Source organism: Myodes glareolus, chromosome 10 (assembly GCF_982192425.1).
Source record: "Myodes glareolus chromosome 10, mMyoGla1.1, whole genome shotgun sequence".
NCBI lineage: Eukaryota > Metazoa > Chordata > Mammalia > Rodentia > Cricetidae > Myodes > Myodes glareolus.
Window position 1 is genome coordinate 31,410,298 of NC_142035.1, and position 21,720 is coordinate 31,432,017.

At 49.7% G+C, this 21,720-nt stretch overlaps 1 protein-coding gene across 3 annotated transcripts; it reads left to right on the forward strand.

Annotated features, from left to right (window-relative positions):
* The first annotated feature begins 9,718 nt into the window (after positions 1 to 9,718).
* Nkx2-2 (NK2 homeobox 2) lies at positions 9,719 to 21,495 on the forward strand. 3 transcript variants are annotated; one of them, XM_085696827.2, is made up of 4 exons: positions 9,719 to 10,083; positions 18,412 to 19,105; positions 20,034 to 20,345; positions 20,488 to 21,495. In XM_085696827.2, the coding sequence occupies exons 2-4, from the start codon at positions 18,847 to 18,849 to the stop codon at positions 20,838 to 20,840; spliced, it is 924 nt and encodes a 307-aa protein (XP_085552953.1). In that variant the 5' UTR covers positions 9,719 to 10,083; positions 18,412 to 18,846; the 3' UTR covers positions 20,841 to 21,495. The 3 variants fall into 3 exon arrangements, with proteins under 3 accessions (XP_085552953.1, XP_048311492.1, XP_087767266.1); XM_087911140.1 differs by lacking the exon at positions 9,719 to 10,083 and adding an exon at positions 10,110 to 10,913; XM_048455535.3 differs by having other exon boundaries at positions 20,034 to 20,737.
* Positions 21,496 to 21,720: the final 225 nt, after the last annotated feature.

The window sequence follows — 21,720 nt, forward strand, 5'->3', positions numbered from 1 at the left end:
TAATACCCAAGAAAAACTGATCTCACAGAGAGAAAAGTTTTAGAAGTATCCCAGCGTGGTCACACAGACCCCTTGCTTGGCAAGGTGCTGGGTGGCCACGTCAGAAATTCACGGAGGGCAACTGCTCACCTCCTGATTGGGAAGGGAAAAGAAGGAAGAAGGGGCTGGGTTCCCACAATCCCCTTCCAGGGCACACTCCAATGGCCTGAAGACTTTTCCATAGACCCCACTTCTTTTCCTCTCTCGCTCTCTTCTATTTCATTTGATCTTCGTGCTATTGTTATTTCGTTCAGCACATAAAGATGAGTTTTGTTATATTTTCATATATATCATTACACTTTGCTCTTATTTATTCTATCCTTTCTTTTCTATCCCACTTCTCCCCATCTGACTGATCCCCTCCCCCTCCTAAGCAATCTCCCCTTCTGCTTTCATGACACATATTCTATACCCATACCCACTCTTGTCTCCCACCTCTCCCTGTAGATTTCTTATCCAATTTTAACTTTCAGATGGGGAAAGGGAGGTAGAAGTCAACACGAAGAGTCTTCACATATGAGAAAAATATGCAATTTCTTGTCTTTCTGAACTTAGAATATTTGCTTGACATATGATTCCTAGTTCCATTCATTTCCCTGCAAATGCCAAAACTTCATTCTTCTCTACGAATGAATAAAAATCCATTGCGTACACCACGGTGTCTTTATCCATCCATCTTTTGTTGGGCATTTAGGCTGCTTCCATGGTTTAGCTAGTAAACCACAATCAAACTATGTAAGTATCTCTGCAGTATACTGATGTCCAATACTTTGAGTAAATACCAGAAGTGATAGCTCCACTACTAGTGTTTTGAAGAACTGCCGTACTGATTCCCATAGTGCAAGCCTCGGTTTCTAAAGGGTCACTTCTCACTGGTGCCCTATAGTGGCACCTTCAACACCTGAACACTTGGAGGGGGGGGGGGGATTGACAGCGATCCAAACCAAGTTGGGCACGGTAGCACACGCCTGTAATCCCAGCACTTGGGAGACTGAAAAGGAGGATAGTGAATTCAAGACCAGACTAGACTACAAAATGAGATCCTGCCTCAAAAAGACACAAACAACTAAAATCCACCCAAACAATAGCAAGATTACTATTCAAATTCTTTCATCTACCTAAAAGTTGTAGCTTTCTAAATGCATATGAAATACTGCACAACCAAAACCAAAGTCTTTACACTCAGAGGCCAGAGCTGACATTGGACTAAAGATGACCTTACCAGGGCATGACTCTGGCTCTTTGGGCCCTCCACGATTTTCCTTAACACTCTCATCCCATCCAAAGCCTTTTGGGTTGAACTGTGGCCCCCTAGAAAGAGACGTGCTGGAGTCCCTATCCCTGATCTTTTGAATGTGGCCTTATTCGAAGATGTGTTTACAGAGGGAAGCAAGTAGAGAGGTGATCACTGGAATGTTACCAAATCAAGTATGATTGTTATCTTCATTCCTTAAAGCATCAGAGTTGGATTGAAGTTCTGTGCTAGAACACTTGGCTAGCATGCAGAAGGCCATGGGTTCTATCACCAGCATCACAATTCCAGGGTCTAGGGATGGAAGCATCACAGGTATGCCCAATGGCAAGAGACAGGGGGAGAATGTAGTCATTGATAACTAAGGATGGAGCCCTGAAGCAGATTCTTCGCTCCCACATTTAGAAGGAGCCAACCTAGTAGCATGTGGGGTTTGGGCTTCTGGCCATCCAACTATAAATCATTGCTTAAGCCATTCCCTTTGTGGTACTTGCTACCCAGCTCTAGCAAACTCATACATACACCAAGTAAACACAAAGCTTAAGTAAATATTATTTCTGAAGCTAATGTCTAGGCTACTTTATCAAGAAACAAGACCAGAATTGCCGTAGCTCCTCTATGCCAGGCCAAACGACCAGACTGTTTCTTCTTATGCAACATCCTTGCCCTATAAACACTTCATTTAAGACACTAGCAATGTGACTTGGCAGTAGAACAAGCAGGCAGTCACAGTATCAACACCCAGCACCGCAATAAAGAAAAAACAGTCCAAACAATTTAAAGTCCTAAACTCAACAAGATTTACAAATTTTTCTGATGATATCTAAATTGACAAGAGACGGGGATGGTGGAAGAAACCTTTTCTTCATTGCCAAGTCTTTTATCAAATTCGCTTCCATGATGCTTCCCATTGAAATTGAAAACTGTCAAAGAATCACTGAGATTTATGATGAGGTTTCTTTCCCCAACAGCAACATCAGCACCAGCCACAATTTGACAACCATGATCTAGATGACAATTTTGTGATTGGGCCCAAATGTAATTTTTTTCTTCCTCTGATGCTGTAATTGCTCAGACCTTATCATTTCCTTTATTGTGATATCAGCCATGATACTCTTCAAAAAAAAAAAAGATCACTCAAAGAGCTAAACTCACTAGGGTCAGATAAATATAACTTCACCAAGAAAACCCTAGGGGACTCAAAAACTAACTTGTAATTCAGCCAATGGATTTGCCCATCACCTACGGGAAGCTATCGGGATGAAGTACAATGAAGTCTAATTTCCTGCCTTCATCCTCACACTCCTAACACATAAAAGGATCAGGGTCTGTAAATAGACAATTATTACAGGAAATGCCAATCGCACTTGCTCTCCATGCCTTTCTGTGTGTTATTTGAAATGATGCAAGTGTAGTCAAATGCCTTCTAAAAAACATAGGCTGCTTGATCTCTCTAATTTGTAAATGCCAAGCAATAAGCCTTCCTTTGGTAAGATCTCCTCTGGTAGAGAACAATCCTTACCCTACTGCTAAATGAAGGACAAAGGACGGAGGAACAGGCAGGACATTGCCTTGGATTCATGAAGTAAGGTAAGCAGGAGGCTGGGAGGAACTCACCGTTGTAAGAGACAACACCACCCAACTACCCTGAGCCTAGAACACCCAACTTTGGGACGCAGCCCCACTCCTGCCCTGTGACCTCTTGTCTGTAAGAGAACTATTTCATACACATCGAAATCTCTAACCAGAAACCAAATAATAAGACTGGTCTTTAATATGCAATATTAAATACACAATACTTCTGGGGTCAGGGCTGTACAGTGGTAGAGTTAATGTGCATTAACTTGTCATGTATATGGTCTTGGTTGCAATACTCCTATAAACCAAGAGCACCGAAAATAATGTGACTTTTCATTTTAAAGTTCACATCTACTATATGTATCTTTTTACTGGAATACAAAGCAAGGTCTCATGGAACAATCCTTTCTTTAGTCCTGAATGCTGGCAGCTGAGACGGTGTTCCTCATTGCCATCAACAGAATGAATTGAAAGAGAAGGAAAACTACAGAAGAAAACAAAAATAAAAAAAACAAGAGATTGTCAGGTATGGTAGCTCTCAGGAACTAGGGGTAGCCAGATCTCTGTGAGTTTGGGGCCAGCCTGGTCTACAAAGCAAGTTTCAGGGCAGGTTCCAAAGATACAGAGAAACTCTGCCTCAAAAAAAAAAGAAAGAAAGAAAGATAGATAGATAGAAAGATGAGCTTGTCATGGTGGCACATCCCAGCATAAAAAAAGGTTGATCAGTAGTAGTTCCAGGTCAACCTTGGCTACATAGAAAGAGTTCTTAAAGATGTATGGCAGTTGAGTAACGTTCTTTTGAGATCTGTGAAGAACTTTGCTGGGATTTTGATAGGCATTGCATTAAATCGGTAGACTGCTTTTGGTAAGATTGCCATTTTTACTATGTTCATTCTACCTGCCCAAGAGCATGGAATATCTTTCTACTTTCTGGTGTCTTCTTCAATTTCTTTCTTCAAATATTTTAAGTTTTTGTCATACAAGTCTTCCATTTGTTTGGTTAGAGTTACTCCGAGATATGTTATGCCACCTGTGGCTATTGTGAAGGATGATGTTTCTCTGATTTCTTTCTTGGCCCATTTATCATCTGTGTAAAGGAGGGCTACCGATTTTTTTAGTTAATCTTGTATCCTGCTACATTACTGAACGTGTTTATGAGTTGTAGAAGTTCCTTGGTAGAATTTTTAGGGTCGCTTATGTAAACTATCATATCATCAGCAAATAGTGAGAGTTTGACTTCTTTTTTTCCAATTTGTATGCCCTTGATCTCCTTTTGGTGTCTTATTGCTCTAGCTAGGACCTCAAAAAACTATATTGAATAGGTATGGAGAGAGTGGACAACCTTGTCTTGTTCCTGATTTCAGTGGGATTGCTGGGAGTTTCTCTCCACTTAGTTTGATGCTGACTGTTGACTTGCTGTATATTGCCTTTATTGTGTTTAGGTATGTTCCTTGTATCCCTACTCTCTCCAAGACCTTTATCATGAAGGGATGCTGTATTTTGTTGAAAGCTTTTTCAGTGTCTAATGAAACAACCTAAATGTCCCTCAACAAAACAATGGATAAGAAAAATGTGGTACATTTACATAATGGAGCACTACACAGCAGAAAAAAATAATGGCATCTTGAAATTTGCAGGCAAATGGATGGAGTTGGAAAACATCATACTGAATGAGGTGACCCAGACCTAGAAAGGCAATTATCATAGTACTCACTCATAGGTGGGTTTTAAACATAAAGCAAAGAAAACCAGCCTATAAATCACAACCTAGACAACAACAAGGACCCTAAGAGAGACATACATGGGTCTAATCTACATGGGAAATAGAAGACAAGATCTCCTGAGTAAATTGGGAGCATGGGGACCATGGGAGATGGTTGAAGGGGAGGTGAGAGAGCAGAGAGAAACATAGAGCTCAATAAAATCAATTTTTAAAAAAAGGAAAAAGGAAAGGAAGAAAAGAGGTATGGCAGAAGAGGGAAGTGTTAGAGGGTGAGGAGAGGTAAAAAAAAGCAGGAATGAAGGCAGAAAAGCAGACACATGGAAAGAAGAAACAACACAACTTAAACTATGAAACTTGCTGAAAACTACAGCAAGAAAGCAGTTGGTGAATATAGGAAGCATCAACACCGAAGCAAAGAACACTGAACCAACAGCAGGAACTTACTCAGGCAACCACACCAACTAAGAAATCGCTAATTCACCTGAGTTGACCCGGCAACCAGTCATAGACAGAATTGATTTGCCTCCTGACGAGACACTAAGGTGTCCTTACTTCACACGTGGGGCATGCTTGTGCTCCTGCCCCGGGATCTGACACTCACTGTGGCTGTCCAAAGGCAGATAGCCAGGGAACTAGAACAGGAAAAGTGGTCTGACAAGGCCAGAATGTAGAGCGCTCTACCAAATGCTCTGGATTCTCCAAGAGGAAGGGTGGGGGAAGAGGAAGTGGCTGAGGAAGAGCGTGATGCATTCAAAAAGAATAAAGACATTAGCAAAGCTTTCAGGGCCGGGGTATAGCTCAGTGGCAGAGTGACTGCCTTGTATCACAAAGTCCTATGTTCAATATACAATGCAATTTAAAAACAAAACCTCAAATCCAGGGACTAAAGTTGTAGCCTGCAGTAGATGATGTGTTTAGCGTGTGTGAGGCCTTGGGTTCAATGCCCAGTACCAGCAAAACCTCCAATATGGGACATGATCCTGGGATAAGTCCTACATCTAAAAAAGCTAAACTGTTACAAAAATACATTGTGCTTTCCTTAAAACTTAAGAACTAAAAAAAAAAATGAATTTCGCACACTATTAGGGCATTGATACTGTTGACGCTCTGAAGTGTGGTAATACTCTCGTGGTTCTCTTGAAGAAAATCTATTCTTGGGAAGTATCTGCTGATACAACCAGTGGGGGTGAGGGTTATCAGGACGCCTGCAACTTTAATGCTTAGTAATTCAGCAAGGATAAGGTTGATTTAGGCTAGTATGTGTATATGGCAAAACATTAACAAAAGTACACTCCAGAGGGAAAGTAGACAGTTGTGCATCAACATCCGGTGTGCTTGAAAGCATTCGAAATGCATGAGCTAAGGAGGCTAAGACAGGAAGATTATAAAATTGGGGCCATCCTGGACCACACTGTAAAACGTTGTTTCAAAAATAGTCAGAACAAAGGTGGGAAGATGAGAAACGACGCTCAGGATCACTTGTGTGCTCCCCATTACTTCTCCACCCAGATGAAGAGGAGAAATTGGCCTTCTAAGCAGCTCTGGTTGAGATACAGCTCATGCACCATCCTATCCATCTGTGCTATGTGTGCAGTTTCAGTGGTCTGTGGTGTATCTGTAGCACAGCAGACACATTACCAAAATCCATTTTAGGGATTGCTTTTGTCTCCACCACAATTCTCCATACCCCTCCATCTCTGCTCCGTTACCTACTCACCACTAACTTAGCCCTGTGTCTAAATGCACTCGATTTTTACTTTCTGAAGACTTGGCACATGCTGCCAACTCTTTCATCAAACAACCTGAGCTGGGATGCGTTTTCTCCCTCTGGTTCTCTGTAGGAAATAAGGGGGAGCGGGGACCCTGCTTGGCCTCTAGGCCCATGAGTCTCCGAAGAAGGACTTCTGCTTTCTGACTCTGCCCTCAACAAAAGTGCTTCTGGGTTTCTTGTTGGAAGAGTACAACCTATGCCTTTGCTAGCTAAGGGTCCTTCCAGGGGTGTCTTCAACTTATGTTCCAGTTGTACATTCGTTATATTTGCAGGTGAGTCCCATCCTGACTCCTGGTGTAAGCAGGTGCATCCTCACCTTTGTCTGTCTGTCTGTCTTAGATCTCACCTCTATGAAAGCCTCACTGGACAGTCTTCATGATGCTCACACAAAGAATACTTCCTTGAAGAGTCTGACAGGGCATCGACCCAAATGCCTGGGAAATTCTCAGTGAGAGAACAGTGGCGTAACTCTCTGGCTGGTTGGTTTTGTTCTGTGTCTTGCCACGTCGTAGCCCAGGGTAGACTTGAAGCAGCAAGCCTCCTGGAGTCGCAAGCATGCTCCACCCCACTTAGTTGCACAGTTATCTTTTTTTTTTTTTAATCCAAAGGTATTTTGGCACAGCTCAAAACACACAATAGTCTGACTCAGTTCAAAACACACCGGAGTACTTTATTCAGGTGACTGCTTACTTGCAAATTCTGAGAACTGTTCCCAGAGTTCCTGGAGATTAACCATGTGAGGCCTTAGCGCTGATGATACTTTGGGGCGATTTGCGGGACAAGATTTTTCCAGTATGTAAATTCTGTAGAGTTCTAGTCCTTGGTTCAGGCAGGAATAATTGCAGTATAATTAATTTCCAGAATAAAAACAGCATTAAAAAGTTTGTGATTCAGCGCACGCCTTTAATCCCATCCCTCTGGAGGCAGAGGCAGGCAGATCTCTGAGTTCCAGGTCGGTCTGGTCTACAAGGTGAGTTCCAGGACAGCCAAAGCTGCAGAGAGAAATGCTGTCTCATAAAAAGAAAAAAAAAGCCAACAACAAAAAAGTTTGGCACTTAGAACTTGGTGACTCCTGTATAGGCCTGAGGTGCTTGGCCAAGCCAGATTTTGCAACGGGTTTCTGAAGAAACACAGAGAACCCTTGGGAGGATGCAGCTAAGCAGTTGAATTCCATCTGCAGCTTGCCCTGCAAAGAGCTGCATCCTCTTTGTAGCGGATTTGTATTAACAATTGCTTGGGTGAAGTGTTTGTACATTTGCTGTTTCTAGCTGGGTTTTCCAGCCGCTGGGATGAGATGGAGCCTGACTGGTGAGCTCTGTGTGTCTCTCTGTCTGACGTTGCTGAACCCAACAAATACTAACCTTCTAAGTTCCTGTGTACATCCCAGTGTACATCCCATGTACATCCCAGAACAGCCTCACAGCTATCTGTGATACCAGCCTTTGAAACCCACAAGAGTCTTATCATAGCGTACATCCATCCCCACAAGGTAACTAATGGAAAGGCCTGACATCAGCTCCCCTTGTCCAGTGCTAGCTGGACATGCAGTAGAAAGTTCACCCAAAGAAGTAATTCACCTCAAACTCCAGAGTCTAAATGCGTGAAGGTAATGTAAAACCAAAGACTTGGTATTTCGGTTTTTAAACATAAGTAATGACTTAAAAGTCAAGGAAACATTATATCTCAGTGGCAGAGTGTTGGCCTAGCTTGCATAAGACCTGGGTTCGATCCTCAGAAATTACTTCTTTTGTTAATAAGGCACAGCAGTGATTTTCCAACATCAGCCATCCCTGAAGTCCTAAGCGTAGATTTAGATTTTTTCTACAGTCACTAGAGATTTCTGGATACTCATGCTAAGGCCCAAGGGTGCTAACCCAGAGAGGTATTGCCCGGGTTCTGATCCAGGTGGGTTTTCCAGCTCCTTTGTGACCTGTTGAATGGGTTCCATACACACACACACACACACACACACACACACACACACACACACACTCATTCTCTCTTTCCCTCCCACCCCCCTCAATAGCATCATTTTCCACCCTTAACAGCCACCTAAGGACAGTTATCCAGGGAACACAATGCCGGGGTAACTTGTAATAGTGAAGTTGAATGCTTATGTTTTTCCCTGTGGTAGGGTAACATTTCTCATCTCTTATTTTCTGTGGCCAGAAGGAAGATGCCATTCAGGGAACCCCAGGTGTTTTGAAGATGAAAAGGAAGGTAGGAGGCCTGGCTCAGTGCTTATTAACCACAGAGAGAGCCGGGTTCACTTCAAGAAAGAATCAAATAATGGCTATGAGAGACAATGACTCTTAATGAATTCACGTGAGGGAAGTGTGAGGTGACCAGTTTGGGGACACGCAGTCTGCAGACTGCCTTCTGAAGGAGAGAAGCAAGACAATTGTTTTCTATTAAGGTCCAATATATCCTTGCCTTTCCTGAAGCACACGGGGCTGGCTGGGTTTCACATGGGGCTGGCTGGGTTTCACATCCAGCTGCCAGCTTGGCTTGTCTAGGAGGGCCTTGACCGCCTTTACTTTAAATACAGCCTGTACTTGAAACACTGGGATCCCTGAGAAAGGAGTAATCTCAGAGGTCCCTCCAGGTGAGCTTCAGCTTCCTAGGCTTCCTGCCCTGACTCCCACCCCCAAATCAATCTCTCCCTCGGGGGTCAGAGCCCCTCCGCCCTTATTCTGCCTGGGTGGGAGAATGAGTAAGTCCAGCCTTCAAATGTCAGCTTTTGTGAGCCAGACTTAATTGCTAAGGATTTTCTGGGGAAAAAAAGAAAGCAAAAAACAAAAACAGCTTCCCAGACGTGGGGGGGGGGGGGGGGCGGGAGCAAGTACAAGGAAACAGAAGAGGGGGTCAAAAGGGAGGAGTGAAATTGACTAATCCTGGACAGGTGGTATCTTGGCACAAATACCCTGAAATCACGTTCTTCCTGGGCTGCAGAGAGCTGGATACCTTCCCCAGGAAGACTTACACTCTTCAATCTGGGCTGGGGAGTGCACCAGGGGAGGAGCCTGGGGCGGAGGGCCTGAGGTCTGTGACCTCCTGCGAAGAGCTATCTGCTTTGGACCCGCATATCTAGTGTAAACGCGGTTTCACACATAAATAACGTGCCACATCTGGCCCCTTGGTTTTATGGCGTCTTAGCGACCAAGCAATTTATAGATGGCGACCTTGTTAACCAGCAGCCAGGGCTCCTCGGGAGCTACACCGCGCCAGGCACTGATGGGCCCAGAGGAGGGGCGAGTGCAAGAAGAAACTGTGGGTCGGGGTCTTCAGCTCAGAAGGAGACCGCCACCAAGAAATCGCACCTCGGATTGGGGGAACGGGGGCTACGGGAGAGAGGAAGGTGGAAGCCCCCTCCTTCCCAAGCAGGCCATGTGGCCGCTGAAAGAGCCATCGAAGCCCAAGTGTGTTTGCGCTCATACCCAATTTATTACAGCTGAACATATGGCCAATATTTTGACTCACGTCAGTCGGGCTAGGAAAACAAACAGAGCGCTGCGCGGGGGAGCGGCCCCTCCGCTGAGGCTGCGACGGCTACGGGCCCGGAGCGGGCGGGTGAGCACTGCTGGAGCCCAAGCTCAGAGCCGGGAGGAGGGCGCTCGCCACAGCCCGCGATTCCAGGCTCCCCTGCCGCAGGCCGGGAGTTCCCGAAGCCGTGATCCGCATGCAAGTTGAGTCGGGGACCGCACCGCCGCCGCGCCCCAGGTGAGCCTCCTGCTCGCGCGTGTCCCGCATGCATGCTCCCGGGGGTTCTGGGAGTAGCGGTCCAGCGGCGATCGGGCGACCGACGAGGCCTGGCGCCCCCTCCGCTGCTAGGACAGACTGTCTGTTCTTCTGTGCTGACTGGTGCAGAAGTCTCAGCTGGAAACGCGACAACGTCCCTGGCAGGGACCTCGCTGTGCCTCCGGGACCAAGCTTGTCTGTGTTCGGTTTGGGGCTTCCCTAACAGCCCGGTGACCCACTCTTCCATCTCTGGACTCGCGGCGTGGCTCTGTCCCAGAGTCACGACGTCGGGAAGCAGCAGGTGGGCAGACCCAGGCATCTTACCCAGGACTTGGCTGGTCACCGGGGAAAGGAGGCTTTTGAGAAGGGACAACCTCCTCCTCCGGTCCATCTGTCGTTGGGAAAACTTTTACCTGCCACACAAGCCAGGTGTTCCTGCGACCGCACCTGATAGCACGTGGGGCTGCCCTGAGGGGTGGAAGTAGCTGGGCTGGTGCGGGGGACCCCCCCAGAGTCGTGGGCAGAAGCGGCGCCCACAGTCACCCCTCCCATGCCGAGCCGGGCAGATCTTCGGGCCCCGCCCGGGAGGCCTGCGGTGGGGGGAAGGGCGCAGCGGGAGGGGGCGTCCCGGGAGGTGGAGGACTAGATAAAGGCGCGCGTTGAAACGCCACGGTGCTGTCCCCACAGCGCCGGGAGTGGGAGGCGGAGCGGGCGCGTTCAGCGCCTCGCCAGCCTCCTCCCCACCCCCGGGGCTCTCCGACTTTGCTGGCTGCAGTAAGGAAGGACGCGCCGCGGGCCCCCACCTTGGCGGGGTGAGTCTTTCCCGTCTGCGCCGCTGTTGACTCGCGTTTGAGGGTGGTAAGCGGAGGCCAGAATCCCAAGGAATTTGGAGATGGCGCCTAGTGAGAAAGGCGGGTTCCTTCTGGGGCGGAACTGGCATACGAGTGGGGCCGGGAGCCGCGAGGAGATAGAGGATGAGAGGCGAAATCGGAGTCAAGAACCTACAGGGGCTGGAGATTGGAGCTGTGGAGACGGTGGTCGCTGGGGAGACGAAGAAAACCTGCAGTTTGAGACATTAGTGTCTCCTGGGCCTTACCGGGCGCTGGACAGTTCTCGTTTGTGACAGTAGAGATCGCCAGAGGATCAGAAATGAACCTTGGTGGGGCCTGTTAAAGTCAGGGTCTCTGCTGGGAGACCCCTCCCAACTGATCCTGCCATGCCCTTCCCTCCCCAGCACGCAGACGCACAAACAGGCCTTTCTATGTCTCTCGTGCCCTCTCCACTTTGGTGGCAATTGGGATGGAGAGGGGACGTTGCTTCCTGGGAAACCTCTGGTGCCCAGATTGGAGGGATGAGACACAGAGCCCCAGTCACCCCCTTTCTGTGTCATTGCTGGAGGCCCCCGCGGGTGCGTGTCTATCTTTCCGTGCACTTAGCTCCAACTGAGAGCGTGCATTCCTCTCGCATGGGTGACTACGTTGCCCATCAGCCCGCCTGGTCTGGCTTGAAGTGCTGAATGCTAACGGGTTCTGAGATGCAGCTTGGTTCCCAAAGTCTGTGGTAATGATTCTGTCACGTGCTAAGGAGTAAATTCAGATAAGGGACTGCTTTCAGCGCCTTGCTTCCCTGAGAAACCCGAATCTCCCGCATTGGAATCGCCTTTATCAAGGGAAGGTCGGGCTTGGCTGGAAGAACGTTCCTGAAGGCTTGGCTGGAAGAACGTTCCTGAAGGCAACAGTGATGACGCGTAATCTCATTGTACCATATTTAATCATTAGAGCTGTGCTAACGAATAAAGCAAAGGAGTTCGCCCGCGGGGACGTGTCGTTTGGTTTCCCAATAAGCGATGATAATGGGTTCGCTGGAACAAGGCTCCTTTGGCCCGAGGGGGGCTTAAAGCTACGTTTTAAATTTTGTAGTCTGCCCAGAGCCACATTTCGTGTTCAATTTAACATCCATGAAAGTTAAACGGCTTTACTCGCCTCTTAGTTTATTGGATGCATTTTCAAAGATCTTATTAAAGTGCATTTATCAAAGTCCTAACATATACCCTCGAGGTCTTATGCCCACACAATGAGGCCGATTAATAAGAGAAATCCCAATTTCTATGACAATTTACATACTAGGGAGTTACTCTCTCTTTGGTGGGGGTAGATAATTGGTAAAGTATTGTATATTTTGCCTTGAAATAGAAAAAAGGGCCTGCTTCTCTTAGCTATCTTTCTCCTGCAACCACATTTACCTTCTTGGACCCCAGGCTGTAGGTCTCGTGATTAGTTTTCACCGTTTTCCTCTGGTTGTCCGCCACTGGGGGGGGGGGGGGGGGGGGGGGAGGAGCTCAGCTTTTCCTACAGCATAATTGGACCTCAGTGCCTGGGCTTGGAAAACTTACTGAGCCCACCTTCTTGTTGACTTAGGGGAACTCTGGATGGCTCCCTTGATCCTTCCTTTCCTGCTGTTAAGGGGTTAATGCCAAGATATGTGCCAAAGAAAAGAAGAAAGGAGAAACACTCACCTTAGCTTGAACCCAAAGTAGACTCTTTCCGCTAACCCCCAGGTTCTGCCCCCCCCCCCCCCCTCCGCTTTAAAACTAGTGAGGACAGGTTCTTCCTGCTAAAGGTCTGGCCTCCCTACAGAGCTTTAGTCTGGGCGCTCCACTGACCCTCCAGGCCAGGGGCAAAGGTGGAGGCTAACCTACTGAAGCTGGAACTTACTTTCGATAAGCACCCACCACGTTTTCCGGGTTGGGAAAAGGAGCTGAGTGGTACTCCTGGACCACACGTGGGATAACGGAGCTGACACCTGAGATACTCTAACCCCCAGCTCTCCCCAAACTGTCCAGGGGCCTGTTTTGACCCGAAGTGGGTTTTTTTTTGTTTGTTTTATTTTGTTTTGTTTTGTTTTTTTTGTAAAAGATTATCTTTATCACCGCTCAGAATCAGAATGGGACCCATTTTCCACTCGTGGCTATTTCAAGTGCATACCAGTCTCTGCCTCCAACCAGAGATAAATAAACCTTGCTCCTCCGACAAAACCTTTGTGTGGGCGCCATTAATCCGCACTGGAGCAGGAAGGTGAGCTGCTTTGTTTCAGGAGTGAAAGAAGGCAAACGCTTGCACCTTGGCACTAACTAGACAATAAACTAATCCACTTGAAGGCTGTTATCTGAGATGGGATGTGCAGGGCCTGAGAGCTCAGCCACACACTCTACCAACGAGGGAGAGTCTTCAAATAAGAAAAGAAGAAAATAATGATAATAAAAGAAATGAAGTCAAACAACTCAGTTGTTTCCAAATAAAGGGAAAAGACCTTGTAATTCTACTGATTGAAAGTGCTTTGTAGGTGGAGAGGACGAGGGGTGCCCTAGGGCCGCCGAAGCTTTGGGCTTCTCAAGGTCACCTGCCCTCTTTGGGTCCAAACACCTAAGATTCCCGTCCTGGCCCCCAACCCCGTCCCTAGGACTTCATCTTCCTTTATTTCCCCCTGGAGAACCCACCAACCCAACAAGCTTTCACCAGCTGAAAGGGGGAGACGCAGACTCAGAAGTCCCAGGAGGCCCTTCAAGCCCAGCCCAGATGGGGTCGGGGTGGCCTTGGTAGAATGCCCTGCAAGAATGGTTACCTCGTTCATAGATACACGGAAGAGGCTCCCGGCCAAGTTCCGAAGCCTCTCTTCAGACTTTCCTAAGCTCTTTCCTCTTAGACGGGTTTGCTGGAGTTTAGAACTCACCCCCTCCCCAACAGGGGGCGTAAAGCCACCGAGTCTAAGTGAGAAAGGTGCAGAAAGCAGGTCGCCGGTGGGCGGCCCCTTCTCCAGAGCGCAGAAAAAGGCAGTCGTGTTTGAGCTACCTGGAAAGTAAACAGGTAAACACCGGGCGACTTAGAGGGCCACTTGTCCTGGAGTGGGGCCACTTAGCCTGTGTACATTCTCCTCCCCTGCTGGGCCTCCAGTGATTGTTCAGTTCGGTGGCCGTGCTCTCCAGCCGCCTGAGCCGGTGCTTCGTCCCGCACCCCGCTCGCCAGCATCCCAAGGAAGATTCTCCTCTAGCTTCCTTGGAGAACGGGCCTTCCTCCGGTCACTCGCTGGTAACTCACCGAGAGTTTCTTCTAAGGGTTAGAAGATAAAGACCAGGGGCTACTGGAGGAGTCCTCCAACTGTCTGGCTAACCCCAGAAGGTGTATGTGTTGTTCTACCGAAGAGATGCCAAACGCCAAACAGGTCTCTAGCCCAGGGCACTCTCGGTGTAGAAGATTTCAGTGCCCACTTCGACTTCCTCCCTAAGTTTACAACAGCAGAAGGCACATTACAGAGACTCCGGGGCTGCCGTACTACTGCAGCTGAGCCCAAACACAAGCTTGGTGGCCCCAAAACATAGTCCTCTCCTGGACTCAAGACAGAGCCTGGGAAGAGTTTACTACAGAAACCCTCGTGGGCAGGTCCTTGCGAGTTGAGACTGATACCAGCACAAGCAGGCACTCCTAGGTCTTGAACTGGCAGGGTCAGGGTGGCCCGGACTTTGATACCGGACTCTTTTGAGGGGTAGGAGGCATGCAACTGGATCCTCTTAAACTGCTGGATGTGTGGGATTTTGCAAGGAAGATGACTCTCTGGGAGGCCTTTTAGGGGTGTCCTTAGAATACAGGTGCGTGTTTAATTTGGTTAGAAGAAATGCCTTTGCTTCTGACCCGTCCATTCTTTTGACCCCCAAGCCCAGCCGACGAAGTCTAAACGGTGCTGGAGCTTGATCTAGGCGAGAGACCTGTCCCCGACCTCCAGCTGCGCTGGTGTGGGCCTCCCCAAGTCCGACGGCTGCTCCTGGGGGACTTGCATTTTATGATCTTCTTCTAACAAGCCCAGTTTCTCCCCCTCAATTAAGAGCATCCCAGCGGGCTTCCTTCGTCTTTTCAATTGCAAATGTTAGCGCTTTGGAAGCAGATGAGGAAACCCCAGGGGCCAAGAAGGGGTGAGGAACAGTACTCCCGAGGTCCGCTAGGAGAGAACTGAACCCGCAAGTCTTTCTGCTGTGAGTCACCGCGAAGGAAAGGCTTGAGCATCTTCGGCCCTCTTAGTTTAGCTGTTGGGTGCCCCCAGACCTGCAAAAACCGGTTTAAGGGGTGAGAACGGAGCTGGGGGAAAGTCCTGAGTTGGCAGGGGAAGGACAGGTCCTCAAGACACTTCTGAAAAGGAGCCTGTGGGCCGAGCTGCCTTCTGGTTGCCTTTAGTTGAGACCCAAGATTAGGTCTTGATGAACCTACAGGCAGCCAAGGCCTCTGTGAACTTAAGTGAATTGGGACTATGGCCCTCTAAGTCGCCCGGTGTTTACCTGTTTACTTTCCAGGTAGCTCAAAGCACCCAAGCCAGCACTCCCTCCCCACCATTAATTCCCAGGATGCCCTTAGAAAAACAAACAGTTCTCTAGTGCACTTTGCAGGGAAGGGGGCATAGTCAATAGCACTGATTACTTCCCAGAAGAAAGAAAGACCCACTATGCCTACGGAAAGCGAGAGAGCAAAGTTAGGAACTATAGAGAACCATGTGGCTCTAAGACCAAGGGAATGGGTAGACTCTGGGTGGATCCCAGGGGAACACACACACTAAAGACTTAAAGTGACTCTGAGATTGGTGACAAGGGACATTTTTGCTAAAGGACCCCCTTTCCACCCAGTCTAAGCACTGGCCTAGTCCAACCAAGCTGCACTCTGACCCCACCCTTCCAGGCCTGTAGAGGTTCCCTGGTCTCCAAGAAAGTCCCCTCTTCTAAGACAGAAAAGTAGGGGGAGGAACAAAGGGAGAGGGATTTTTTTTTTTCTGCAATGTTTGAGTTGAGAAACTATTTCTCCCAGTATTTATTTAGCCACTGAGTAACAACAGTGTAGCAAGCCCACCCTGTCCCTGGATACAAATTGGGTTCTTCCCCACTTCTGGAAAGCTGACTTTTCTCCTCCCACACCGCCAGGCAGTGACTAGCCCCAGTCTGAAAAGGGGGGGGGGGGCGGAGGCAACAAGCAGGAAAGCTGAGAAAGAAGCTGGGAAAGGAGAAGGGAGGGGGAAGAGACACAGAAAGTAATATGTTTGAGGAACACGTTTCAAACCAGATACTAATTCTTGCAAGGGGGAAAAAAAGAGGAAGAAAGGAGAAAAGAAAAACTAGGCGAAAGAGGAATGGGGAACGTCGACATGAAGGGGTTTCCTTAATATTGTGGACGGATTCAGAAATGAATGAAGAGATAGTCCATTGAAAAGGGTTGAATGCCATGACAACTAGGGACAACCTTAGATTTATTCCAAACAGTTAGGACACATTGAAAGAGAGCGTCAATCATGTATTATTTCGCCACTGAAATAAATGCAAAAACCGGGCCTGGACAAAGGCTTCCAACGGGAGCGGGACATTTGTCTACATTTCGCTCATTGTCCGCAGCTTAGCAATCGGTTTGTATTTGTGTTTGCCCGGGTCCGACCACCCAGGACGCGCCGACGTGGGGCTCGCTCCAACCTGGGCCATTGTCACCCACGTCACATACTGGGGGCGAGGCAATAAGAGCTGCAGAAAGCCGCTCAGCAGCTAGGAAGAGGCACTGTCGCAAGGGTCTGGAAACTCGGGGGTGGTGGGGGGCGCCGCCGCGGTCCAAGCAGCTGTGCGCTTGGAGGATTCCGCTTCCGAGCACCCCGCTTCCCCTGGGCTAAGGCATTCCAAGCTGAGCAGGGACAGTAGGAAAGAAAAGACCCAAGACCCCAGCCTGCTCTTCTCTGGCTCCCCACCCCCAACTACAGGCCTAACCCACTCCCGAGGCTAGGTGCGGTGGACAAACAGCAGGTAGCAAACTTTCTCCCAGACTCACATCTCCTAAACTTAAATTGGATGCAGGGTGCGTGAGATACAGCATTTTCCTTCCCAGCTCAGAGAAATTCAATTCCCAGGTTTGAAAAAGGTTGTTGGAAAGTTCACACTAACCTCTTGCCAGCTGGGAGCCTGGAGTGTGCCCTATCAGCACACACCCCGAGGGCTGCAAAGACTGGAGAAAGTAAAGGATTTGCAAGAAAGAAAGAAGCTCAAGAGAAAACGCAGCAACAACCACTAGCCCTTCAACCTCCTATCGGTAGCTTTCTGGGTCCTCACCCGGATTGGAGGGGCGCGCGCGCGCGTATTCTCACACACACACACACACACACACACACACACACACACACACACGCCTCTCTTCTGGTCGCTCCACCTTTAGTTGAAGACTGGAGTAGTAGAGGGCCAGAGAGGCAAGGATTATAAAAGGTAGAAAGGAACTGAGGCCCTCAGCTCTCCCCTCCACCCGGTGGAAATAAGCCGAGGCCAGAGGCTCTGAGGCACAGGTCCGAACTCGGCCACAAGACAGAGCTGCAGGCTCCCGCCCCTCTCTTCCTTGGACCGCCCGCGGAGCAGAAAGTGAGCGGCCAGTCCTCCTCTACAGCAAGGAAATTGGGGGGTGGGGGATAAATGGGTCTTTAGCAAATAAAGGGCCATCGGAGGGGGGTGGGTTCTTCAGTGATGACTCTGGCAGGTCCAAGCCTAGTCCTCTCCTGGGTGTCCAGCTCTTTCGCGGTTAACTAGAATCAATTACTCGACTTGTCATTTCTAGTACTCATCCTTAAGCTTCAACCAAAATATTGACCTAGGAGGCTTACAGAAGTTGGGCTCTTGCCATTTGAACCGGATCTTGTTTAGGGAACCACCAGCGATGGGAAGGAGAGATTTCAGTGGCTCAGCCTTCACCCCTCCCCCTTTTCCAAAGACACCACAAATCGCCAATTTTCTGGCTAGCTGGGGCCGGGGTGGGGGTGCGCGCGGGGCGTGGGGAGGTAGGAACCGGTGAATGTTAAAGAGGATTCTTTTTTCCCTCCTCCTCCTTTCTGTTTTGTTTTCTTTCTCAGCCCAGCGGTCCCTTCTCCCCACCCCCCACCCCCGCCTTAAGATGCAATTTGTTAAAACGGCCCTTTCAAGTGTGTGGACTCGCGAACGACGAGGTGGCCCTTTGTATGTAAATACTGAGGGAGGAAAAAAGCTCTCCCCATCTTTGCAATTAATTGACACGTTACACCTCTCATCTTGCTGTAGAGGGCCGTTGGCTGGGAGCGCAGAGCTCCCCAAAACCCACAATTTCACATCTGCAAATACTGTCTTCATCCACTTGACTCCCAAGACCCGCCCACACGTGGCCAACCTTTGCGTTTTTAATGTCTCTTCCCCCCCCCCAACCCTTTTTTTCCACCCCTCTCTCGCTCCCTCGATCCCCCTCCCTCGCACCCTCCCTCCTTCTCCCCCTCCCCCCTCCCCAGGTTCGTGAGTGGAGCCCAGCCTTATATGGACTGATCGCTCGGGCAATGGCCCATTTTTTCCTCGCCACCAGCCGCCACCGCGCGCGGAGCGGCCGCCGGAGCCCGAGCTGACGGCACCTTGGCACCTCTCCTGGAGTTACAAACTGAGGCCGCGCGGCGCTGGGCGCGCAGGCCGCCAGTCACTGCGTACATTTCCGAGTGCTTTCTGAGAAGAGAGAGGCGCCGGGTGGGCTTTATTATTTTTCCCTCTTCCCTTTTCCCACAGTGTCCTCCTCTCATTTTAAATAATAATTATCCCAATAATTAAAACCCATCCCCCATCCCTCCCCCCTTTCCTTCCCTTAACCCCCTCCCCCGCCCGCCCGGGCTGGGGAGCGCCAGGAATTGACCAAGTGAAGCTACAACTTTGCGGCATAAATTGCCGGGTCCGGAACCATGTCGCTGACCAACACAAAGACGGGGTTTTCAGTCAAGGACATCTTGGACCTTCCGGACACCAACGATGAGGAAGGCTCTGTGGCCGAAGGGCCGGAGGAGGAAAGCGAAGGGCCGGAGCCCGCCAAGAGGGCCGGGTCGCTGGGGCAGGGAGCCCTGGACGCTGTGCAGAGCCTTCCTCTAAAGAGCCCTTTCTACGACAGCAACGACAACCCCTACACTCGCTGGCTGGCCAGCACCGAGGGCCTCCAGTACTCCCGTAAGTAGCGAAACTTGGCCGCAAGGGCTGTGGCTGCCTCCATTGCTGAGGCTGCAGGCCGGGTGGACGCTGGGAGTTAAGGGGAAGAAGCCATTTAAGATCCAAGTTCCCATCTCGGATCCTAAAGAATCTGAAACATTCGCTTAGTATGTCCTTTTACCTTCTCAATAGCCATCCTTCCCAGTCCCTGCAGAATATTTGATGTCATATTTTTTCCACGTGGGAAATTAAAGCAGAGGGCAGAGTTGCTTCCTAAGGGCTGGTTAGAGATGTCAACCGGACTGATGGCTCTGGCAGGAGTCCCCTGGACTCAGTTGACCCAGAGGGTTTGACTAAGCTCCCTAGAACTAGCCAGCGGTCACGGTTTGGCTAGCGGTAGAGGATGGAGGAGGCTTCTGGTTTAAGTAGCTCATCCTGCCCCTGCATGATTGTAAAGAAACTGTGTGGTGCACGCGGAGGCAAGTGTGTGTGTGTGTGTGTGTGTGTGTGTGTGTGTGTGTGTCCAGAAAGCCGGAAAGCAAAAGCCCCCCAAACCTGCTTTACCCCGCCAAGCCATCAATGCTGGGATTGTGAGGTTTTCCTTTTAAAAATCTGCCCACGTCTCTCCAGAGAGGAAACGGTTTAAGGGGGCCGGAGCCCTTAACCCTCACTGATCGTCCACACTCTACCCCGCACTAAATTCTCCTTGTAGTGTGTGAACCCCTAGAAACTTGAACCTCAGAGCCCCCACTGCGCAGACTCTCCTCTAGCAGACCCCGACGGCTTCCTCAGGCGCTGAGCCTGGCGGAGATTACTGCAGAAGCAGTGGGTCTGGGCTGTCCAGGGCCACAGGCGCACAGAAGATCCCTGGGGCTCCGGGTGGCCCAGGTGGCACTCGGCCTCCAGGCTCCTGATGCGCTTCTCTCCCTCCCCCCCCCATCCCACCCAGTGCACGGGCTGGCGGCCAGCGCTCCCCCCCAAGACTCCAGCTCCAAGTCCCCAGAGCCCTCGGCTGACGAGTCACCGGACAATGACAAGGAGACCCCCGGCGGCGGGGGGGACGCAGGCAAGAAGCGGAAGCGCCGAGTTCTCTTCTCCAAAGCACAGACCTACGAGCTGGAGCGGCGCTTCCGGCAGCAGCGGTACCTGTCGGCGCCCGAGCGCGAGCACCTGGCCAGCCTCATCCGCCTCACGCCCACGCAGGTCAAGATCTGGTTCCAGAACCATCGCTACAAGATGAAGCGTGCCAGGGCCGAGAAAGGTATGGAGGTGACACCCCTGCCCTCGCCGCGCCGCGTGGCCGTGCCCGTCTTGGTCAGGGACGGCAAACCGTGCCACGCGCTCAAAGCCCAGGACCTGGCAGCCGCCACCTTCCAGGCTGGCATCCCCTTTTCCGCCTACAGCGCGCAGTCGCTGCAGCACATGCAGTACAACGCCCAGTACAGCTCGGCCAGCACCCCCCAGTACCCGACAGCACACCCCCTGGTCCAGGCCCAGCAGTGGACTTGGTGAGCGCCGACCCTCCAGGACTCGAGGCTGTAGGCCCTGGCCCCACCCCAACCGCGGCGGTGGCAAGGAGGACTCGATCCTTACCACGGTTGTTATTATTATAATTATAATTATTATTATAGCGTTGAGCCGACGCTCGGCTCAGTTGAGGAGGCACAGGAAGGTTGCCTGTGTCTCCTCAGAGTGGCAGATTTCATCTCCTGACTCTGCCCCATCCTTCCCTCCTTTGAACCTTTGGAGAGGATAGAACTCTTAAGTCGTGTTTACAGAATGTTTGCGCAGCTTCGCTTCTTTGCCTCTCCCTGAGGGGACCAAACTATCCCAACGTTAACGTCGTCACTTGAAAAGAGAAAGGACAAGCCCCATCCCCGCACTGCTTTCGTGAATTTTGTAAAATATGTTTGTGTGAGTAGCGATATTGTCAGCCTCCTTAAGCAAGTGGAGAACACTTTAAAATATAGAGGATTTCTTTTTTTATATAAGAAAATGCAAAATATTTATGGCCATGTACACGTTCCGACAACTGGTGGCAGATTTCGTTCTTCGTTGTAAATATCGCTGGTGATCTTTGCCAAATGGGCCTGTATGGATGGGCCAAATGGATGGGCCTGTATCCCCATCAGCTCTAACTCCCCTTGTCCTTTGTTTTGGATGGGTTATGTTTGAGTTGCCTCCATTTTTCTTTTTTATTTTATTTTTGTTTTTAATTTGTTCAGTGCAAACATTTTTCAATTATGAAAAAGGAAAACCTGTGTAGGCGAGACATCCCCCGGCCCCATTTCCCGGATCCTGAGCCCCGGAGCTTGAAACTCAGAAGCTCCGCGTGGTTCCCCCAAGAGCGCGGGGCGCTAAAAGCTTTCAATTTTTTTAAATAAGAATTTTAATAAAAATCCTGTGTTAAAAAAAAAGCAAGTCCAGTTATCCGATTTGTTTGACTTTGTCTCCCTGCCTGCCGGGGAGAGGGTAGCATTAAGTCTGGAGCTTGGGCCGGCTGTGTTCTGAGCTGGTACTGATTTCCTCTTCCAGCCCAGGGTCTGGGGTGGAGGGTGGATACCCATGCGGTGGAGGAGCGCCCGAGATAGGCCTCTTCCGGACAGACCGGGACAGTCAGTGCAGGACCGGGTCAA

Excerpts from the sequence above, each read along its gene's own strand:
- Nkx2-2 (XM_085696827.2), top strand. The coding sequence starts at position 18,847 with ATGTCGCTGACCAACACAAAGACGGGGTTTTCAGTCAAGGACATCTTG. Across the intron at positions 19,106-20,033 it reads CGAGGGCCTCCAGTACTCCC|TGCACGGGCTGGCGGCCAGC; the intron begins GTAAGTAGCGAA and ends CATCCCACCCAG. Across the intron at positions 20,346-20,487 it reads GCGTGCCAGGGCCGAGAAAG|CGCGCAGTCGCTGCAGCACA; the intron begins GTATGGAGGTGA and ends TTCCGCCTACAG.